This window comes from Heteronotia binoei, chromosome 21 (assembly GCF_032191835.1).
Source record: "Heteronotia binoei isolate CCM8104 ecotype False Entrance Well chromosome 21, APGP_CSIRO_Hbin_v1, whole genome shotgun sequence".
Classification (NCBI taxonomy): domain Eukaryota; kingdom Metazoa; phylum Chordata; class Lepidosauria; order Squamata; family Gekkonidae; genus Heteronotia; species Heteronotia binoei.
In genome coordinates this window covers 179,912,172-179,930,922 of record NC_083243.1, presented here as the reverse complement: position 1 = coordinate 179,930,922, position 18,751 = coordinate 179,912,172, and the positions used below count along the sequence as shown (strand labels likewise).

Genomic DNA, 18,751 nt, shown 5'->3' with positions numbered 1-18,751 from the left:
TTAGGGGTGGAGCCAAGATCAAAGCTGTGACAAGCATAATTGAACTCCCAAGGGAGTTCTGGCCATCACATTTAAAGGGACGGCAAACCTTTTCAGTTCCTTCCTTCCATAGGAAATAATGGATAGGGGCACCTTCTTTTGGGGCTCGTAGAATTGGACCCCCTGGTCCAATCTTTTTGAAACTTGGGGGGTATTTTGGGGAGAGGCACTAGATGCTATACTGAAAATTTGGTGCCTCTACCCCAAAGAACAGCCCCCCCCCCCAGAGCCCCAGATACCCGTGGATCAATTCTCCATGATTTTCTATGGGAATAAATCTCCCTAGGGAATAACAGAGTTCCCAGCAGACATTTCCCTCCCCTCCCCCCGCTTTCTGACGACCTTGAAGCAGGGGGAGGGCCTCCAAACCGGGGGATCCCCTGTCCCCACCTGGGGATTGGCAACCCTAGGGAGAGGGGGCACATTGGTGAGAAATGCAATTCCTTATAATAGAAGCACTACCTTGAGAAAAGACATCTGGATCCCATGGAACAGCTAACAACTAGACCATTATTGCCCTGAAAACAATCTTCTGGAAAAATACTTTAGTGTGAAACTTTTCATGGCCCCAACCAGCTGCCAAGCAAGGGAAAACTTGAGAAATGAAGACCTTTGGATCCGAGCCTGCTTTCCCTCTGCTGAGTTTGTGAGGTTGAAGCTTGTTCACGATGCTCTGTACAAGAGCCTTTATGCAAGTCTCCTCTGCAGTAGGCCCCACCTTGGCAAGTAGGTGTTCTGGCCGCCATTCACTTGAATTTCATCAGCTGACTGTGAGTTTGCAGACGGCATTCAGAGTTCGAATATATATTTCAGAATGTTAACTACTACTGACAAGTTGGACACTCTCCCAAATGTTCAGATTAAACCTAGCTCAAAAAGGGTAATTAAGACTGATTACAGACCGGCACTTTGGGTCGACTCAGAGACGCCTCTGAAGTCGACCCTAAAAAACCGTCCAGATGGCAACACCTGCTGCCCGCCCCTGTCCCACACTTACCCCGTCCTCGAGGACGCTCCAACCGCCTCAAAAAAGGCACCACTTGGAAAGTGATCCCTTTTTGCTGGGTTGGCTCCGAGGCAGTGCCTGGCCATCTTGAAGGCCGTAGGGTGCCTTACAAGTGCCCGGGGAGCCGCGAGTGGGACGCATGAGTGTTCCAAACGCTCCCTGGCTGCCCAAGGCCCGCCCCTTCTTCCAGTGCTGTCCGGAAGCTCCGAGGCGCTCTCCTTCCGGTCGGCTGAAACTAGCCATCTGGTTTCAGCCTTAGAGAAGGATTTTTTTTTAAAAAAAACAAAACCCAGGACCTAAGCATAGATTAAAACCAGTTCCACAACTGGATTTATGCACAAGAAAATACAGCCATACATATAGGGTTGCCAACCCTCAGGTGGGGCCTGGAGATCTCCTGGAATTACAGTTGATTTCCCAACTACAGAGAATAGTTTCCCTGTGGACAATGGCTGCTTTTGAGGCTGGACTCTATGGAATTACATCCCCGCTGAGGTCCCTTTCCTTCCCAATCCCTGCCCGCAAGCTCCTCCTCCAAATCTTCAATGGATGAGTATCAACAGCTATCCATTTGCGATTGTGCCTCTCACTTGAATTTCATCAGTTTATTATGAGCTTGTGTGAGGCAAACCATCCCACTTGCTCTTAGAGGTTAACGTAAATATTGGTAGGCCCGCTCCAGTTTGCAGCTGTAATTGGGTCTCCCTGCCACCCTATCCTTATCTTCTTCAAGGCTGGACTCAAGAATGTGGTAGTTGGCTAATCATGAGAACCTGTGTTCAGTTGTGTAACTGGATGGGAGTGGGGGGGGGGAAGCAGGAGTGGATGTCATCATCTTCTGGAGCAAACTCCCTGATGGATTTTGGGAGACCACCTGGCGCCAGAGGGCCAAAGACTATAATTAAGCCACAGGCAAGAGGGAAGCCATGCTAACTTTATGATTCCACCAGGCTGTTGCTCTCACTATGTTATGTTTCTTCACGATGGACTGCTGCATAGAGAATGTTTAAACTTATAGCTTGGACTTTTGTATTCTAAGAAAGTGTGCCATCTAATAGCAGGTACTGATGGATTAAATAGAAAGTTAGCTTTGTTGTTTTCTTGCTATTAAATTGCAGAGACCGCGTTGCTTAGTGATATCCTTTCTTTTAAAAATACTTCATAAACCTTTCTACATTTTTAAGAGGTCTGTTTACTTGTGTACACGTTACCTCGAAGACACACTTGGACACTCCTGACTTGCCAAAGGAGTAGTGAACCAGGGGGGGGGGACCTAGGCTTATGTTCCTGACATCTTGTGAAAATCAGTGCTGGAATATATTTCAGAACTGGAACCACTAGCAAACTTGGATATTTCCCAAATGTTCACATTAACATGGGGGAGGGGGACAACATTTGGCTTGGGCTAGAATTCACAGCAGGGTGGGCCAGATTTACACTCCTTGTTAATTTTTTTTTGGCATTTGATAAACGTTACAACTTGTTTGTATGTTTTCACATGTTGTCAGTTTTAAATTATTATTGGTGGGGGCTTCAAAAACTAGAAGGGCTTCTGGACCTCTGAGAAGGGCAGACTACAGTTTAGGGCCTTAACTTACTAAAAATTGTAAAATTTGTATTTTTTAGATAATGCTATGGTGTTTCATTTGAGGGTCTCATCGTCGAGTTGCCAACCTCCAGCTAGGGTTGCCAGGTCCAACTCAAGAAATATCTGGGGACTTTGGGGGTGGAGCCAGGAGCAAGGGTGTGACAAGCATGACTGAACTTCAAAGGGAGTTTTGGCCATCACATTTAAAGGGACCCTGCACCTTATTTGGAAATAATGGAGGATAGGGGCATCTGCTTTTGGGGCCCATAGAATTGGACCCCCCACACACCGCTTTCTGATAACCCTGAAGCAGAGAGAGGGCCTCTAAACCGGGGGATCCCCTGCCCCAGCTGGGGATTAGAAACACATTTCGTCTTGCTGCATAAAGAGTCTCATTGCAAAGGTTGTCTTCTTCCGTCACAATGTAAATAAGCCCAATAGAAGAATTAAGGCCATTTTCCCACTGAGCTTACCTCGGAGCGACGTCCCTCTTCACCGTGCAGCGTCTGCACGGATTTCCCACCAACTGCTCCGAGGCTGCTCCGAGTAACCAAGTAGAGTTGCGGCTTTTGCGTCGGTAACGTAAACTGGTTTTTAGCGGTTTCCATTTGCGACGCAAAAGGTCGGGAACTTCCTGGTTCCTCGGAGCAGTTGGTGGGAAATCCGCGCAGACGCTGCGCGGTGAAGAGGGACATCGCTCTGAGGTAAGCTCAGTGGGAAAATGGCCTAAGTCAATTCAATGGACCAGTTTCGATTTCAAAAACCTTAATCAGCCAAGGCTTCAGCTCTGCAGTTTAGTACATCATGGCTTCAAGCTGTTATGGAAGAGACTTAACAATAATAAAACGTTCCTATAGTTACACTGCAAAATATTTCCTATAAAATACTCCATACTTACCTACGTAAACAAAAGACAACTTTTCTGTAGAAATGTTTTATAGTGCTACACAGTTTATTTTTTTCTGTCTGTGTGAAACTGTGGTTCTTTATTGCTGTAATCCCAACTGCGGATTGACAACCCCACCTCCTGGTGAGGCCTGGAGTTCTTCCAGAATTATACTTGTTCTCCAGATTACAGAGAACAGTTCCTCTGGAGAAAGTGGCAGCTTTGGAGGGGGGACTTTTTGGCAACGTACCTTGCTAAAGTCGCTTTCCTTCTCAAACTTCCCAGACTCCACTCCAACTATCTAGGAATTTCCCAACCTAGAGATGGTAATTCTAACTCTGACATCACATGCCTGCTGAACCCCCTCACCCCACCCCCCCATAATTGTACCTTCTACAAGTTACATCTTCAAATCTGCAGGAATTTCCCAAGCTGGAGTTGGCAAACCTACCCTTGATGAGTTCCCAACTATCTACCCCATTCAACATTTTGTCACATTCTAGCATGCCCAAGAAATGAGAATTCGGTGGGACTATATAGATAGCCAGTGTGGTGTAGTGGTTAAGAGTGCTACACAGTTTATTTTTTTCTGTCTGTGTGAAACTGTGGTTCTTTATTGCTGTAATCCCAACTGCGGATTGACAACCCCACCTCCTGGTGAGGCCTGGAGTTCTTCCAGAATTATACTTGTTCTCCAGATTACAGAGATCAGTTCCTCTGGAGAAAGTGGCAGCTTTGGAGGGGGGACTTTTTGGCAACGTACCTTGCTAAAGTCGCTTTCCTTCTCAAACTTCCCAGATTCCACTCCAACTATCTAGGAATTTCCCAACCTAGAGATGGTAATTCTAACTCTGACATCACATGCCTGCTGAACCCCCTCACCCCACCCCCCCATAATTGTGCCTTCTACAAGTTACATCTTCAAATCTGCAGGGATTTCCCAAGCTGGAGTTGGCAAACCTACCCTTGATGAGTTCCCAACTATCTAACCCATTCAACATTTTGTCACATTCTAGCATGCCCAAGAAATGAGAATTCGGTGGGACTATATAGATAGCCAGTGTGGTGTAGTGGTTAAGAGTGGTGGACTAGGCTTCCCAATCCCCAGGTCCCAGTAGGGGATCCCCCGGTTTTACAAACTTCCCTCCGCCCCCAGCCAGCTGGCTGTCGGGAAGCCCCGCCCCCACAGCCACCATGCAGTTCTAGATCTTGGGCAGGCTTAGAAACCTGCAAACAGGTCCCATTTCAAAATGTGTGTGTGTGTGTGTGTGCCTTTAAAGTTGAGCAGGAAGTACTTCATGGGAAGGGTCAGCAACACGGTCCCTCCGTTTGTTTTGCTTTCGTTTCAAAGCAACTAAGTGTGTGTGTGAGAGAGAGAGTGGGGTGGGGGGAGCAGCTTAGCCCCTGTTCTTTTCAGATGTCTTGCGGAGTTACCAGACCCAGTAAGTGTGTGTGTGAGAGAGGCAGGGTTGCCAATCCCCAGGGTTGGAGGCCCCCCCTCCCGCTTTAGGGTCATCAGACAGCGGCGAGTGAGGGGAGGGAAATGTCTACTGGGCAATTATTCCCTATGGAGAACGATTCCCATAGGGAATAATGGGGAATTGATCTGCTGGTATCGGGGGTTCTGGGGGGTGCTGTTTTTTGAGGTAGAGGCACCACATTTTCAGTATAGCATCTGGTGCCTCTCCCCAAAATACCCCCCAAATTTCAAAATGATTGGACCAGGGGGTCCAATTCTATGAGCCCCAAAAGAAGGTGCTCCTATCCTTCATTATTTCCTATGGAAGGAAGACATTTAAAAAGGTGTGCTGTCCCTTTAAATGTGATGGCCAGAACTCCCTTGGAGTTCAATTATGCTTGTCATACCCTTGCTCCTGGCTCTGCCCCCAATGTCTCCTGGCTCCACCCCTAAAGTCCCCAGATATTTCTTGAATTGGACTTGGCAACCCTATGGTGGACTTTAATTGGGAGAACTGAGTTTGATTCCCCACTCCTCCACACGAAGCCCCGCCTACCTCACAAGGTGCCTGCTGTGGAGAGAGGAAGGCAAGGCAATTGTAAACTGCTTTGAGACTCAAGGTAGAGAAAAAAGTGGGGTATAAAAACCTTCTCTTCGTCCTTGGGGACAGGCCCAGTTCTCAGTGTTTGGTGTCACCGAGGAGCCCTCTCACACACATTGCCTTTGGCTTCGAAGAGAAAGTTAAATGCTATCTCTTGGGGACAGTTGTGGTCAGACATTTTTGCAGGCAGGTCTAACTGGCCTGGTTCTCACTGAAAGGGATATTGTAGGGCTGTGTCCTTTGGGTGTCTGCAGAGTGCAAGCCCTCAATCCACGCACGTTCCACTTGTCATAATACTGGGTAGTTTCTAGTCCCAAAGACAGGCAAAAAGATTTCCCATGAAATCAGTCACCCAGCATACATGCAACACACCAACATTCTCCAAGCCATGCACACAGGCTAACTGAATGCATAACTTTATTAAATAAATGCTTTGTCATGAGAAAAGACAAAGATCAAAGAGTAACATAAATTATAAGTTGAATAAATAGTATACAGCAATCTTCACTTTTTAATAAAATGTGAGATTCTTCCCCCCCCCCCTTAAAAGTACAAAAGGCTAAACAGAGCATAACACTCCTCATCCGTTGTCAGTTTTTCACAAACTGCTCCCCCCCACCGGTCAGAGTACAAATATTCTTGTTTACTGCAAAAGAAAAAAAAATATCCACAGAGCTACTGTATGCATGTAAAGCTATTAAAGCTACCGTAAAAATGTGTTGTATTTTGCGTAATGATAAAAACCAGGCAGGAAACTCGGAATCTCGTATGTCATTTACTGTCCTAGTGTGGGTGATCACTCCATTGGAGAACAGAGGCGGCCTGGGTGGGGCTTAGAGTAGGTAGAGTTGGAAGTGGAGTGATACAAGGCTTCCCAGCCATTAGCCAAGATGCTCATACCTGGGACAGCAGTGACCCCGTCAACTGCTTAAATATAGATGCTCTGTTAAAAGAGGGGGTGGGGATAGAGACAAACAGGAGATGAAGTGAAGAAATAGTGCAATATGCTCTTGTACTAGTGGTTTCAAAATAAAACTACCCACTGCAGAACTGACAAGGAATAGCTCAGCCTGAAAAATCATTGCTTCCCAGGATACTGTTTTTCATTGGGAACATAAGCCACAGCGAGCCCCCCCTTGATATCTTTATACGCTCCTGATTCCTATCCATGTCTCAAAATTCTGAAAAGTGAAAGCTGAGATGGAAACTGGGACTTACCAATGCTATCTTCAGTATTTTCCTTGTGAAAAGCTGCCTTCAAAACCCTTTTAACTCTCTCTGCACTATGTGCGGTCTCTGAAGGTAGCTCCCCCCCCCCCACTGCTTTGTCTTCAAATGTCCTTCCTGATTTGCTCCTTGGGCTCTTGACTGGAAGAAAATCAAATGCCTCCAGTGAACATTTTGGCAACAACGGAGAGACTCTCCCGAGCATTTTTGCACTTAGCTAATTTAGGTTTTCTTGAGGAGAATGGTAGGGCCATATAAGTGCCCACCCTATCGGCCAACCAGAAGCGAGGGAAGACTGTATGAACTACAGTACTTTTATAATGTTGATGGCTTTGAATTTCAACACAATTTAATTCAGCAGTTTTTAAAAAGCTGGATTGTGTTATCTAACAGGGGCTAATCTTTAAGAATTGCTGGCACAGATGTTATCAGAAGAAGCTAATGAATTTTCTGATGGTAGGTAGGTAAAGAGAAAAGGAGTTACTCTAATGTTGGATTCCCTCATGTAAGAAGTTTCGGAACTTCTACTAGCTTGAATTGAAACATATTTGTTCTAAACAGACTCTTGTACTACTGCTTAGAAAACGGCAGGTTAGAAAATGGGCCTCCCTGTCGTTGATAGTCATGAAGATCTGCTGTTAATTATGGATGATTGTGATCAGTGCGGCAGGCCAAGTGGGAAGTTAAAGTGGCCTAGCAGGGCCACTGAGTCTTGGTCCTGCGTGTTCCTGGCTGCCATTGGTTCTCCAGGGGATTGAACCTAGGACCTTCTGCATGCAAAGCAAAAGTTCCTCCACAGAGCAACTCCTGAACCTAATCTGTCCATAGGATTGCCAGGTCCAACTCAAGAAATATCTGGGGACTTTGGGGGTGGAGCCAGGATCAAGGTTGTGACAAGCACCACTGAACTCCAAAGGGAGTTCTGGCCATCATGTTTCAAGGAACCCCACTCCTGCCTTTCCCCCATTTGGAAATCATGAAGGATAGGGGCACCTTCTTTCGGGGCTCACAGAATTGGACCCCCAGGTCCAATCTTTTTGAAACTTGGAGGGCGTTTTGAGGAGAGGCACCAGATGCTCTGTTGGTGCCTCTACCTCAAAAAACAGCTCCCCCACCCAGATCCCCATGGATCAATTCTCCATTTCACCCTATGGGAGCCAGTCTCTATAGGGTATAATAGAGTGCCAAACTGACATCCCCCCGCCCCCCGCTTTCTGATAACCCTGAAGCAGAGGGAAAGCCTCCAAACTGGGGGAACCCTTGCCCCCAACTGGGAATTCGCAAATCTATCTGCCCATCCTTGCTTCTTAGTCCGATTTCTTCAGCCTTTGCTGCCAGAATTTCCACAAGCCTTATTTCATTGCTGTCTTTTTTAATCGGCTTGACTATGATCAAACTTTGCATAGGGTTATGCCCGTGGTCAGCTCAGATCCTCTTAATGGTATCAAAGGCTGCCATCCTGTTAACAACTTTGCTGCTGGCATTAGAATAAAGTTAGACTCCAGTGGCACTTTTAAGACCAACAAACCACCTGGATCTTGCTGCTGGCATTTTCCCTCTAGGACTCTCTCCACTTGAAGCAAACAACTCTCAGGCTTTGAAAGATCGCATGCTCTTTCCTGGTCAACTGTGTAAGAACCATCTTCTTGATCAGGGACTGTTTTTTAATCCCTAGAATATTGGCAGTTTTTCAGGATGAGGTTGAGGAAGAACAGGACTCAAGAGTCCTGCTTCTCATATGAAACGTTTAGCTGCTGTTGCAAGTAATCTAGATGAGTTGACTTTCCAATGGCCAAAGTCATACCTGCATAGTTCCCAGAGGCCTTGAGCCTTTGCATAAACCCTTGAAAGTGAGCCTCAAAAGGAACTACCAGATGGTAATATTCCCTTGCAGACACTTCCCCTGACTACGGGCGTTTTCGTACTGACCTTACTCCGGAGCGACGTTCCTCTTCACCGCGTAGCGTCTGCGCGGATTTCGCACCAATTGCTCCGCAGAACCCGGAAGAGCCGCGAAGTGCCGCGGCTTTTGCGTCGCAAATGTAAACCGCCAAAACCCAGTTTACATTTGCGACGCAAAAGCCGCGGGACTTTGCGGCTCTTCCGGGTTCTGCGTAGCAATTGGTGTGAAATCCGCGCAGACGCTGCGCGGTGAAGAGGGACGTCGCTCCGGAGTAAGGTCAGTGCGAAAACGCCCTACAATACCTATACTTGATGTGCATCACCAGTGATGGGAAGTCAGAGGGGCCTGCCCCACCCTGAAGATCTCTTAACTTTCTATGCAGAGAAAGATTTTCAAGTTTCAGGAAGCAACAAAATAATAGATTTGGGGGAGATCAAGAAAATTGTTAATTAAAAAAGGAAATAAATGAATTCAAGATGGCTTTTAATGAAACCTGCCCCAAAGTACCAAGAGACTATCTCCAACATTTATGGAGGAAGGGGGATTTTGAGTGTAAACCTTTCATCTTACTCAATTCAGGGCATATTTATAGCACAAACTAATAACGATTTTATAGTCAGTTCATCTTTCCAGGAAACCTGGGAACTGTAGTTCTTTGAGGGGAGCCAGGGGTATCTACCACAGAATTTTCAGCACCTCACCAAAATATAATTCCCAAGATTTTTTTGGAGAAAGCTATGAAAAGTACACTAGCATAATTCAATAACTTGCATGGTAAAATGTGTCCTGTTTTATTTCCCTATGTGCCCAGCACAGCTCCTGCCCCTTTGTATGCTATATAGATTTTATGTCTTATCTCCCCTCACTTCATCCTTTTCAAGCTGCTTTGGAGAATAGAGGGTTGCATGCATGTCTCTGAAATCACAAGCTGTGAAATTCCTCTGCCCCTCCCATTCCCAAACTAGTCTGTCTTGGAAACTTCCAACATATCCTCTAGAGAAAACATGCTGCCTTCCCTTGAGTTATCACCTTCTTTTGTAGGAACAAAGAGTATTTGGGTGATAAAGAGTCCCCTTGCATTGTATTCCATCTATTCCAAGGAACTCAGCCTGGCAAATAGGAGCTGGTTATTAGGATAGTTCATTTTGGGATGCCCACGATACTCTAGTAAAAGTTAAAGTAACAATTTTGGCACCACTGTAAGTCTCTCCTCCTTGGAATACTGGCTGTTATTCCAGTATTTGAGAGACCATGTAGAAGGAAAGAAGTATTCAGAATTTTTCCCTGGTATCAATTTCTGGTCAAGTGATTTGTCCACTCGGAGATATGAGCTATGCTAAAAGTTGGTGCCAGAGAGGAAATCCTTAAACAATTTCTTTCCCCTTAGAGGATCGCATGGATAGCCCAGATGCTGGACATGGGTCTCTTCCACAGAATTATGACAAAAATGCAGCTCAGATCCTCAACAGCAACCCCCCCCCCTCCTTCCACCAGTACCAAGTCCACACCTTTCCTCCACTCTTTAGTGGTAGAGAATCCTATTCAGAAACCCTTGTAGTACAAAATCCCTAAAAGGAACAGTGATTCACTCTTCCTGTCCTAAAAGCACCTTTGACTAGTATAAATGGTCATTGTTTCCAGCTTAGAAGACCTGCTAGGCATGAATGGGGTAGGTGCAACTTGGAAAAAAGTTGTTCTGATTACATGAGTAGCACAGTTTCCCCAAGGCTTTTCCCAGAGGCTTGGAAAAGCACAGCCAAATAATCAAATCAGCCAACCAACCTACACCCAAATGCATGAAGTAAACAAAGGGGCTGTTCACCTTTCAGAGTCCTAAATAGGACTGGGGTGGGGGAGACCCCACTGTTTTGGTATCAAGTCTCACTCAAAGCATGGTCCTGGCTTTGGACACCAATTTGTGTATCCTGAATGGTGAAAAGTTAAATGTTCATCACTGCTGCCAAAGTCCAAGCGGTGATGGAATATTGAATAGAGATGTAAGAATTTCTTGAAATCCAAAAGTGAACAGATATTATGATTCAACATCTAAGAGACAAATTAAAAGACAGAATAGATTTTGTTTGGATTGCTCATGTTTGAGTTCAATCTACCCAAATTATTAGAATCTTAAACTGTTTATCTGGGGGGGAAAAAAATTAGTTTCTCTCCCAAATTTTCCTGGTTTCTTCACAAACGGATGGCATTTGCATACTCAACTGTGGAGAAATCTCCTCCACAGTCCAGGTATTTAAACATTATTTCAAAGTCCAGTTTGTGGTAGTGAAAGGGTTGGAGCAGAACCCACCAGTCACTTTCATACGCGGCAACCATTCTGTCAGAAAGATTCCTTATTTCCCTTTATAACTGTGCTATGGTGTTGTGTGTTGTGATTATCCTTTCAGTTCTCCTCACAACAGCTCTCTTTCTGGGTGTTCAGCAGGCAGCGAGCCTTCTCTGTCCGCCTACAAGGAAGAAATTTTTTCTCTCTCCATGCTTCTGATTAGCATGTTGTCTGGAAGAGCTCGCAGCCACACCAGCGTTGAGTCCTTTGGAGTCCTTCTCCAGGATGGAACGATCCCCAAGGATTCCATTTCTTTCTCACCCTTAGGTAGCTTGCAGTGCCCCAATGCTGCTTTATGGCTACTATTTCATCAGTTCCTCCGACTCAAGGGACTTTAATGGAAAACATTCTTTCCTTGGTGTGTTTTCTTGCTTTCTCATTCATTGTTATGGGCATAGGAAAGACCCTTGTTGTGGCAGAGTCCATAGCAATACACCGAGGAATCAAAAATATCAACTTAAAACATTGGCTTTCGTGGTCTGCCCATGTCTGAATGTGAACATTGTCAAATTAATGGTTTTGGCCAACCATCTGTGCTCACAGCTAGCATTATCAATCCCCCCCACCCCAGCTTGAGGACCTGTGCCTATAACTTTGGTACAACAGCCAGAAATTCAACAGGTAATTGTTTTCCCATAGCCTAGTGATGAGAAGGACACGTGTTGAATTTCTGTCTGCCATACAGCTATTGAAGACCGTCAGGAAAAATCTAGAGCAACAACTCTTATTAGCAGTCAGTTACTCAAGCATGCTCTGAAAGGGTAGAGGCCTCTCTCTTTAGGGACTATATTTTTTAGATACCAGGTAGTTTTTTTGTGGGACGAGTTTACATTTACATTTCAAGGGTATGTATAATGGTCATTAGTTATCTTGTTCAAGCTGTCCTACTACAGGATAATGATTTAAGATACTTGAGAGTGAAATAAGGTTAGTGTTTTTCATCCGTGTTTTGCAGTAAAAGGTAGACGAGATAGAAATTTCTAACTCACTTGGGTATGGCTGTCTCCCCGTTCATTTTCGAAAGCAATGATGCTGTACATATTTGCAGGGGGGCATGACTGACTGTTGTTTCAGCTAGGGTTCCAATTCTGCAAATGTGTGATTTTGACTGCTTTCTAATCATACTAATAAATACAAAGAGGCATGAGGAATTTTTTTTTTTTTTTGCAGAATTAAAGTCAAGTGGCTCTGCTTGTACAAACAGGGCTTTGTTCGACAAAAAGGTGAATGCGCATTGATCTGTATTTACATAGAAGAAGGATGCACAAGGATACCTTAAATAGTCAGGTCAAACTTCTTAAATGCCACCCCAGGGGAAAAGTCCCATTGGGAATGGGAAGCTTTTAATTAACTCTTGCTTCAGCTTGTCCTACCTGCTGTACATTCTTTTGTGCTCCAACCCACATACTTTTTATTAAAGGAAAATGTTTGTGCGTGTGTGTGTGTGTGTGTGAGAGAGAGAGAGTACAGTTCAGTCAGTGATGGGACGGAGAAAACTAAAAATGAAAGTGTAATTTAACTCCCTCCCCCAACAAACCAGAATACCCCAAATGACTGAATAGTGAGAGGCCTCCTTGTCTTAGGGTTCTGCTTGTAAAACTACCGAAAGCGAAGTGATATGTAAAGGTTTTATGCCCACAACGTAAAAGGAACAATAAAACATGAGTTCTGTCAGGGTGGGTGGCCTTGAGGTTGCTTGCTAATAAGGTGGCCTGTGGGATTTTTGAGGGCCTAGTCCTAATGGAGCTAGCTGGCTTGTCGTCCTTGCCTTTTTTGGCTTAATGCGTTGCTTTTTTCTTTTTTAGTCTTTTTTTTTTGCTGTTGAGAGGAGCAAGTGATGTGCTGTAGATTCCGAGGTCCTCAGATTCTTAAATGACATTAAAGGAATCAGTCTCCTGGGGCGTCGTGAGGTGTAGACTGAGGATAGAGAAAGGCTCTGGCAGAGAGAGACAAGAGGGATGTTCATTCAGTGTTGCCGCTGTCGAAACTGTGACATTGGAGGTCTCCGGTTACATAATCACTTCCTGGCAGCTTCAGTCCATACTTGTCCACACACCAGCAGAGCCCACGTTTTCGGCCCTTGGATGGTTTGCACTGGAAAGGTAATGAAGGTGACAACAGTGAGAGGTGCATAAATTTGAGCTGGAGTAGGGGGCAAGACATATATTTCAGAAGAAATTAACTTGGGACATCTATAGACCTGGACATAAGAACATCGGAACATAAGAGAAGCCATATTGGATCAGGCCAATGGCCCCTCCAGTCCAACACTCTGTGTCACATAAGAACATAAGAGAAGCCATGTTGGATCAGGCCAATGGCCCCTCCAGTCCAACACTCTGTGTCACATAAGAACATAAGAGAAGCCATGTTGGATCAGGCCAATGGCCCCTCCAGTCCAACACTCTGTGTCACATAAGAACATAAGAGAAGCCATGTTGGATCAGGCCAATGGCCCCTCCAGTCCAACACTCTGTGTCACATAAGAACATAAGAGAAGCCATGTTGAATCAGGCCAATGGCCCCTCCAGTCCAACACTCTGTGTCACATAAGAACATAAGTGAAGCCATGTTGGATCAGGCCAATGGCCCCTCCAGTCCAACACTCTGTGTCACATAAGAACATAAGAGAAGCCATGTTGAATCAGGCCAATGGCCCATTCAGTCCAACACTCTGTGTCACATAAGAACATAAGAGAAGCCATGTTGGATCAGGCCAATGGCCCATCCAGTCCAACACTCTGTGTTACACAGTGGCCAACCCCCCCCCCAAATTTTATATATATATATATATATATATATATATATATATATATATATATATATATATATATATATATATATAAAACACACACACACTGTGGCTAATAGCCACTGATGGACCTCTGCTCCATATTTTTATCTACCCCCCTCTTGAAGCTGTCTATGCTTGTAGCCGCCACCATCTCCTGTGGCAGTGAATTCCACATGTTGATCACCCTTTGGGTGAAGAAGTACCTCCTTTTATCCGTTCTAACCCGACTGCTCAGCAATTTCATTGAATGCCCACGAGTTCTTGTATTGTGAGAAAGGGAGAAAAGTACTTCTTTCTCTACCTTCTCCATCCCATACATAATCTTGTAAACCTCTATCATGTCACCCCGCAGTCGGCGTTTCTCCGAGCTAAAGAGCCCCAAGTGTTTTAACCTTTCTTCATAGGGAAAGTGTTCCAACCCTTTAATCATTCCAGTTGCCCTTTCCTGTGCTTTTCCCAATGCTATAATATCCTTTTTGAGGTGTGGACAATAATTCAGTTAACCAGTACTCATAATGAGAACGTTTTGCCTTCCGGCTTAGCTGATCTAAGGGCCAGAAATGGCCTGGTTTTTATGGAAACCTTTGCAGAATTATGGCCTTCTAAGCTAGAGATGCCAGCCTCCAGGTGGATCACCAAAATTACAGCTCATTTCCAGGCTGCAGAGATCAGTTTCCCTGGACAAAAAAAAAAGGATATCCTGATTTGAGAAGGCACGTGTACCTGTTTCCTTTTGTAGAATCCTTTCCTGTCACAGTTGGGAAGGTGGACAGCCCGGGGGATCATTCGCTGGCTAGATTTAAGCTCTTGCAAGGATGCCTCCATCTGTCTACGGCAAGGGCCCTGAATATAACAAACAGAAAAGGGAGGGGGGGGGACAGTTAGGTGCTGAAAGCAGATGCTATCTAGAGAACCTGTAATGAGCAAGATGAAAGACTAAGTTCCCAAGAAGGTCATATGAACCAGAATGTTAAATATACTACTGAGCTGGGCAGAGCCAATTGGGAATGCCCCAGTTCATCTGAGACAGCGACGTGTACCTTGCCTAGCGCCTAAGCGACAGCTTATAAAATTTCTCACAGTTAGTCCCATGACGGGGAAGAAGCAGCTGCATTTCACATCTATGAGGAAATTTTAATTACTGCTAGTCTTCCGGCCGCAATAAGGAATGAAATGATTCTGCTCTACGTCAGCCAAGGAATTTCAACTGTAAGATTAGTACAACGGGCAGAGGAAGTCTGCTTCCATCTGTGCATCTCTAGAACTGCACCTTTAGGCATGCTTCAGAGTTAGTGGGCAGAAGAAACAAGTATGCAGATGTTTTATGGCCTGCTCCTAGCCTGGGGGCTGTCTTATCCAGGGCTTTTTTTAATAGCAGGAATGCACAGGAACACAGTTCCAGCTGGCTTGGCATCAGGGGGTGTGGCTTAATGTGCAAATGAGTTCATGCTGGGCTGTTTCGACAAAAAAAACCCTGTGTGAAACAATGGTGATGTCAGGGGGTGTGGCCTAATATTCAAACAAGTTCCTGCTGATCTTTTTCAACAACAAAAAAAAGCCCTGATCTTATCCATAGCATTTTAGACTGCTTTGTTTTATGTGCTTTTATGTCCTGGGTTTAGGCTTCCCATTCCCCAGGTCCCAGCTGGAGATCCCCCGGTTTTACAGGCTTCCCCCGCCCCCACAGCCACCATGCAGGTCTAGATCTTGGGCAGATTTAGAAGCCTGCAAACAGGTCCATTTCAAAATGTGTGTGTGCCTTTAAAGTTGAGCAGGAAGTACTTCATGGGAAGGGTCAGCAACACGGTCCCTCGGTTTGTTTTGCTTTCGTTTCAGAGCTACTAAGTGTGTGTGTGAGTGAGAGAGAGAGCGAGAACAGCTTAGCCCCTGTTCTTTTCAGATGTCGTTGTGGAGGAACCAGACTCAGTAAGTGCGTGTGTGAGAGAGAGAGGGTTGCCAATCCTCAGGTTTGGAGGCCCCCCCCCTCCCCGCTTTAGGGTCATCAGAAAGCGGCGAGCGGGGGGAGGGAAACGTCTACTGGGCAATTATTCCCTATGGAGAACACTTTCCATAGGGAATAATGGGGAATTGATCTGCGGGTATCGGGGGTTCTAGGGGGGCTGTTTTTTGAGGTAGAGGCACCACATTTTCAGTATAGTTTTTAGTGCCTCTCCCTAAAATATCCCCCAAGTTTCAAAACGATTGGACCAGGGGGTCCAATTTTATGTGCCCCAAAAGAAGGTGCCCCTATCCTTCATTATTTCCTATGGAAGGAAGGCATTTTAAAAAGGTGTGCTGTCCCTTTAAATGTGACGGCCAGAACTCCCTTGGAGTTCAATTCTGCTTGTCACACCCTTGCTCCTGGCTCCGCCCCCAATGTCTCCTGGCTCCACCCCCAAAGTCCCCAGATATTTCTTGAATTGGACTTCGCAACACGACCTGGGTTGCTTTCATGGGCCATTTTTATTAGCATTTTTATTGATGTTGGTTCTATTATCGATACGTTCTGATTGGTATGTTTTCTGTTGTTTTTACTTGGTTTTGTTCTATTTTGTTTTATTGCTGTGAGCTGCCTTGAGAAGGTCTGGAGAGGCAGCGTATAATTCTTCTAATATGCTGGGGCTCACAAGGCATTCCAGGGCAGAGCGGTTCAGAAACACACTTGAAAAGCAACTAACCCCCCCCCCCCCTCTCTTTCTATATGCAATGGCTGAGGAAATTCTGTTTCACTGTATCTGCGAAAGTATGTTTGCACACAAAAGCTTATACCTTGAATAAAACTTTGTTTTTTCTTAAAGGTGCCACTGGACAAACTTCATTTCACAACAAAACAGTGTGTGTCATCCTTGTCTGTTGTTTTAGCAAAGCCTGCCTCCTTGTGACAACCACACATAATCCATCAGGTATTGTGGTAATCACTGAAGGCGCAATATATTTCCCTTTTTCCTCCCTGGCCCCAAAACAATGGTCTGCGAAGCACTTGACATGCCATAGTATATGACTGATGGGTTGTGTCTAGCTTCGCTTACACATGCCTGGCCTAGGTCAATACCTACTCACCCAAACTAGCACTATTAAATCTGAGAGACTGTTGGCCATCTCAACACAGTCTCTAATGCAAAACTGATTTCACATTATGGTGAAATGGTGAGCCAGTATGGTGTGGTGGTTAAGTGTGCGAACTCTTATCTGGGAGAACCGGGTTTGATTCTCCACTCCTCCACTTGCACCTGCTAGCATGGCCTTGGGTCAGCCATAGCTCTGGCAGAGGTTGTCCTTGAAAGGGCAGCTGCTGTGAGAGCCCTCTCCAGCCCCACCCACCTCACAGGGTGTCTGTTGTGGGGGAGGAAGATAAAGGAGATTGTGAGCCGCTCTGAGACTCTTTGGAGTGGAGGGCGGGATATAAATCCAATATCTTCTTCTTCTTCTTCTGAACTCACTGGCACAGATACAAGGCCTTCCCAGTCTAAATGTTATTCAGCCATCTATCCCAAAAGTACTGCTAGATAAACGCTCTCTGATGAAGCAATCCGAGAGTCTTTCTAGTTTATTTTACTTTATTCTAATCGTATGAGCTGCGCTTATCTATAGACAAATATATCCTACAGGCAAGTACTGGCTTGTTCCACTAGTTCACCTCCCATAGCTCCCCTTCACTAAAGATCCCGAATAACGGTATTACAGTTTCTGAGAATTCTGTTCAAAATCCCTACGTTCTCAGAGAACAATACAGTTTCTTAGAGCGACAGAATCACATTGAAGCTTATTTCAATGTGTAGGTAATACACTCAAAACTAATGCATATTACGGCTAACACGTGGAGGCAGTCAACATGCAGAGGGTCATACAGCCTTATTTTAAAGCATTCTGGACAAGTACAAAAATTAGGATCTTCTGTATACCATGCAAATGAGACAGCTTCTTCTCCCCCCCACCCCCCCGTCAATTCCAGCCCAGGCTGGTATTTCAGTGAAGATTTCTGCATGCTGACTATCCCCATGAAGAAGGGATTAAAACAGCTGTAATATGGGCACTAGGGTACATGCTCTTCTCTTCCCTTCATTCTGTCATTTTCAGTGGTATGACAAATGATCAAGTGGGAAGAAGATACCAACGCAGGAGAGGGTACAAGCATGGCTTTTTTTTAGTAGAAAAAGCCCAGCAGGAACTCATTTGCATATTAGGCCATATCCCTGACACCAAGCCATCTGGAACTGCATTCATGTGTCTTCCTGCTCAAAAAAAGCCCTGGGTAGAAGAGACTGACGGGGGGCAAAAAACCACCCACTGTTTAGCAACGAGAAGAGCCAACTTACAAGTTCAAATTCTGGTCTCAGCTCAGGGGCAGTAGCCCGAGGGTGTGCTGTGTTTTCTGCTCCGCCAACAAACTTGGATAAAGTTAGCTTCTTCCTGCGATCCTTCTTCAGCGCTTCAACCTTGAGGTCAGAGAGGCGCCCATGAGACTTGCCCCTGTACATTTTAGAAGAGTAGGTCTCCTCCGCCATCTCTGATGTGGTTGGCTCCTCATGTTCTCGGGATTCCCTTTCTGTACGGGAGAAAGTAACAAAAAGACATTTTTAAAATGTGTTTTAACACTGTTTTTTGAATATTTATCTCATCCACAGGATACTTCCCCCCCCCCTGCAACATGCCTGAGACCTATGCAGACTTATGCAAGATCTGTAAAGTGTGGAAATATGAGCTCACACTTGTATTTTTGCATGATTATCTGCAGTCACTGGAAGGATTTTGGAGTGTCGTTTGTGTGTGTGTCTGCCCCTGGAAATCATGGCAACTACTGATAACTGACCCCTGCTGGGAGCCTGGAAGTTATTCAGAGAGGTGGTGGAATAAAGCCTGCCCCAGCTTCCTAATTCCTGGTATTTCAAGGAGGTCTCCCATCCAAG

General features: G+C 45.3%; 1 protein-coding gene across 1 annotated transcript in view; it reads right to left on the bottom strand.

The window, feature by feature from the left end:
* Positions 1–12,671: 12,671 nt before the first annotated feature.
* The window catches only part of IGFBP5 (insulin like growth factor binding protein 5), a 57,855-nt gene continuing 51,775 nt past the window's right edge, over positions 12,672–18,751 (bottom strand). The window contains exons 2-4 of the mRNA XM_060262763.1: positions 18,161–18,390; positions 14,568–14,687; positions 12,672–13,144 (exon numbers count right to left, since the gene is read on the bottom strand). Coding sequence (XP_060118746.1) covers positions 13,013–13,144; positions 14,568–14,687; positions 18,161–18,390 — 482 coding nt within the window. The 3' untranslated portion in view covers positions 12,672–13,012. The remainder of the gene's footprint in view (positions 13,145–14,567; positions 14,688–18,160; positions 18,391–18,751) is intronic.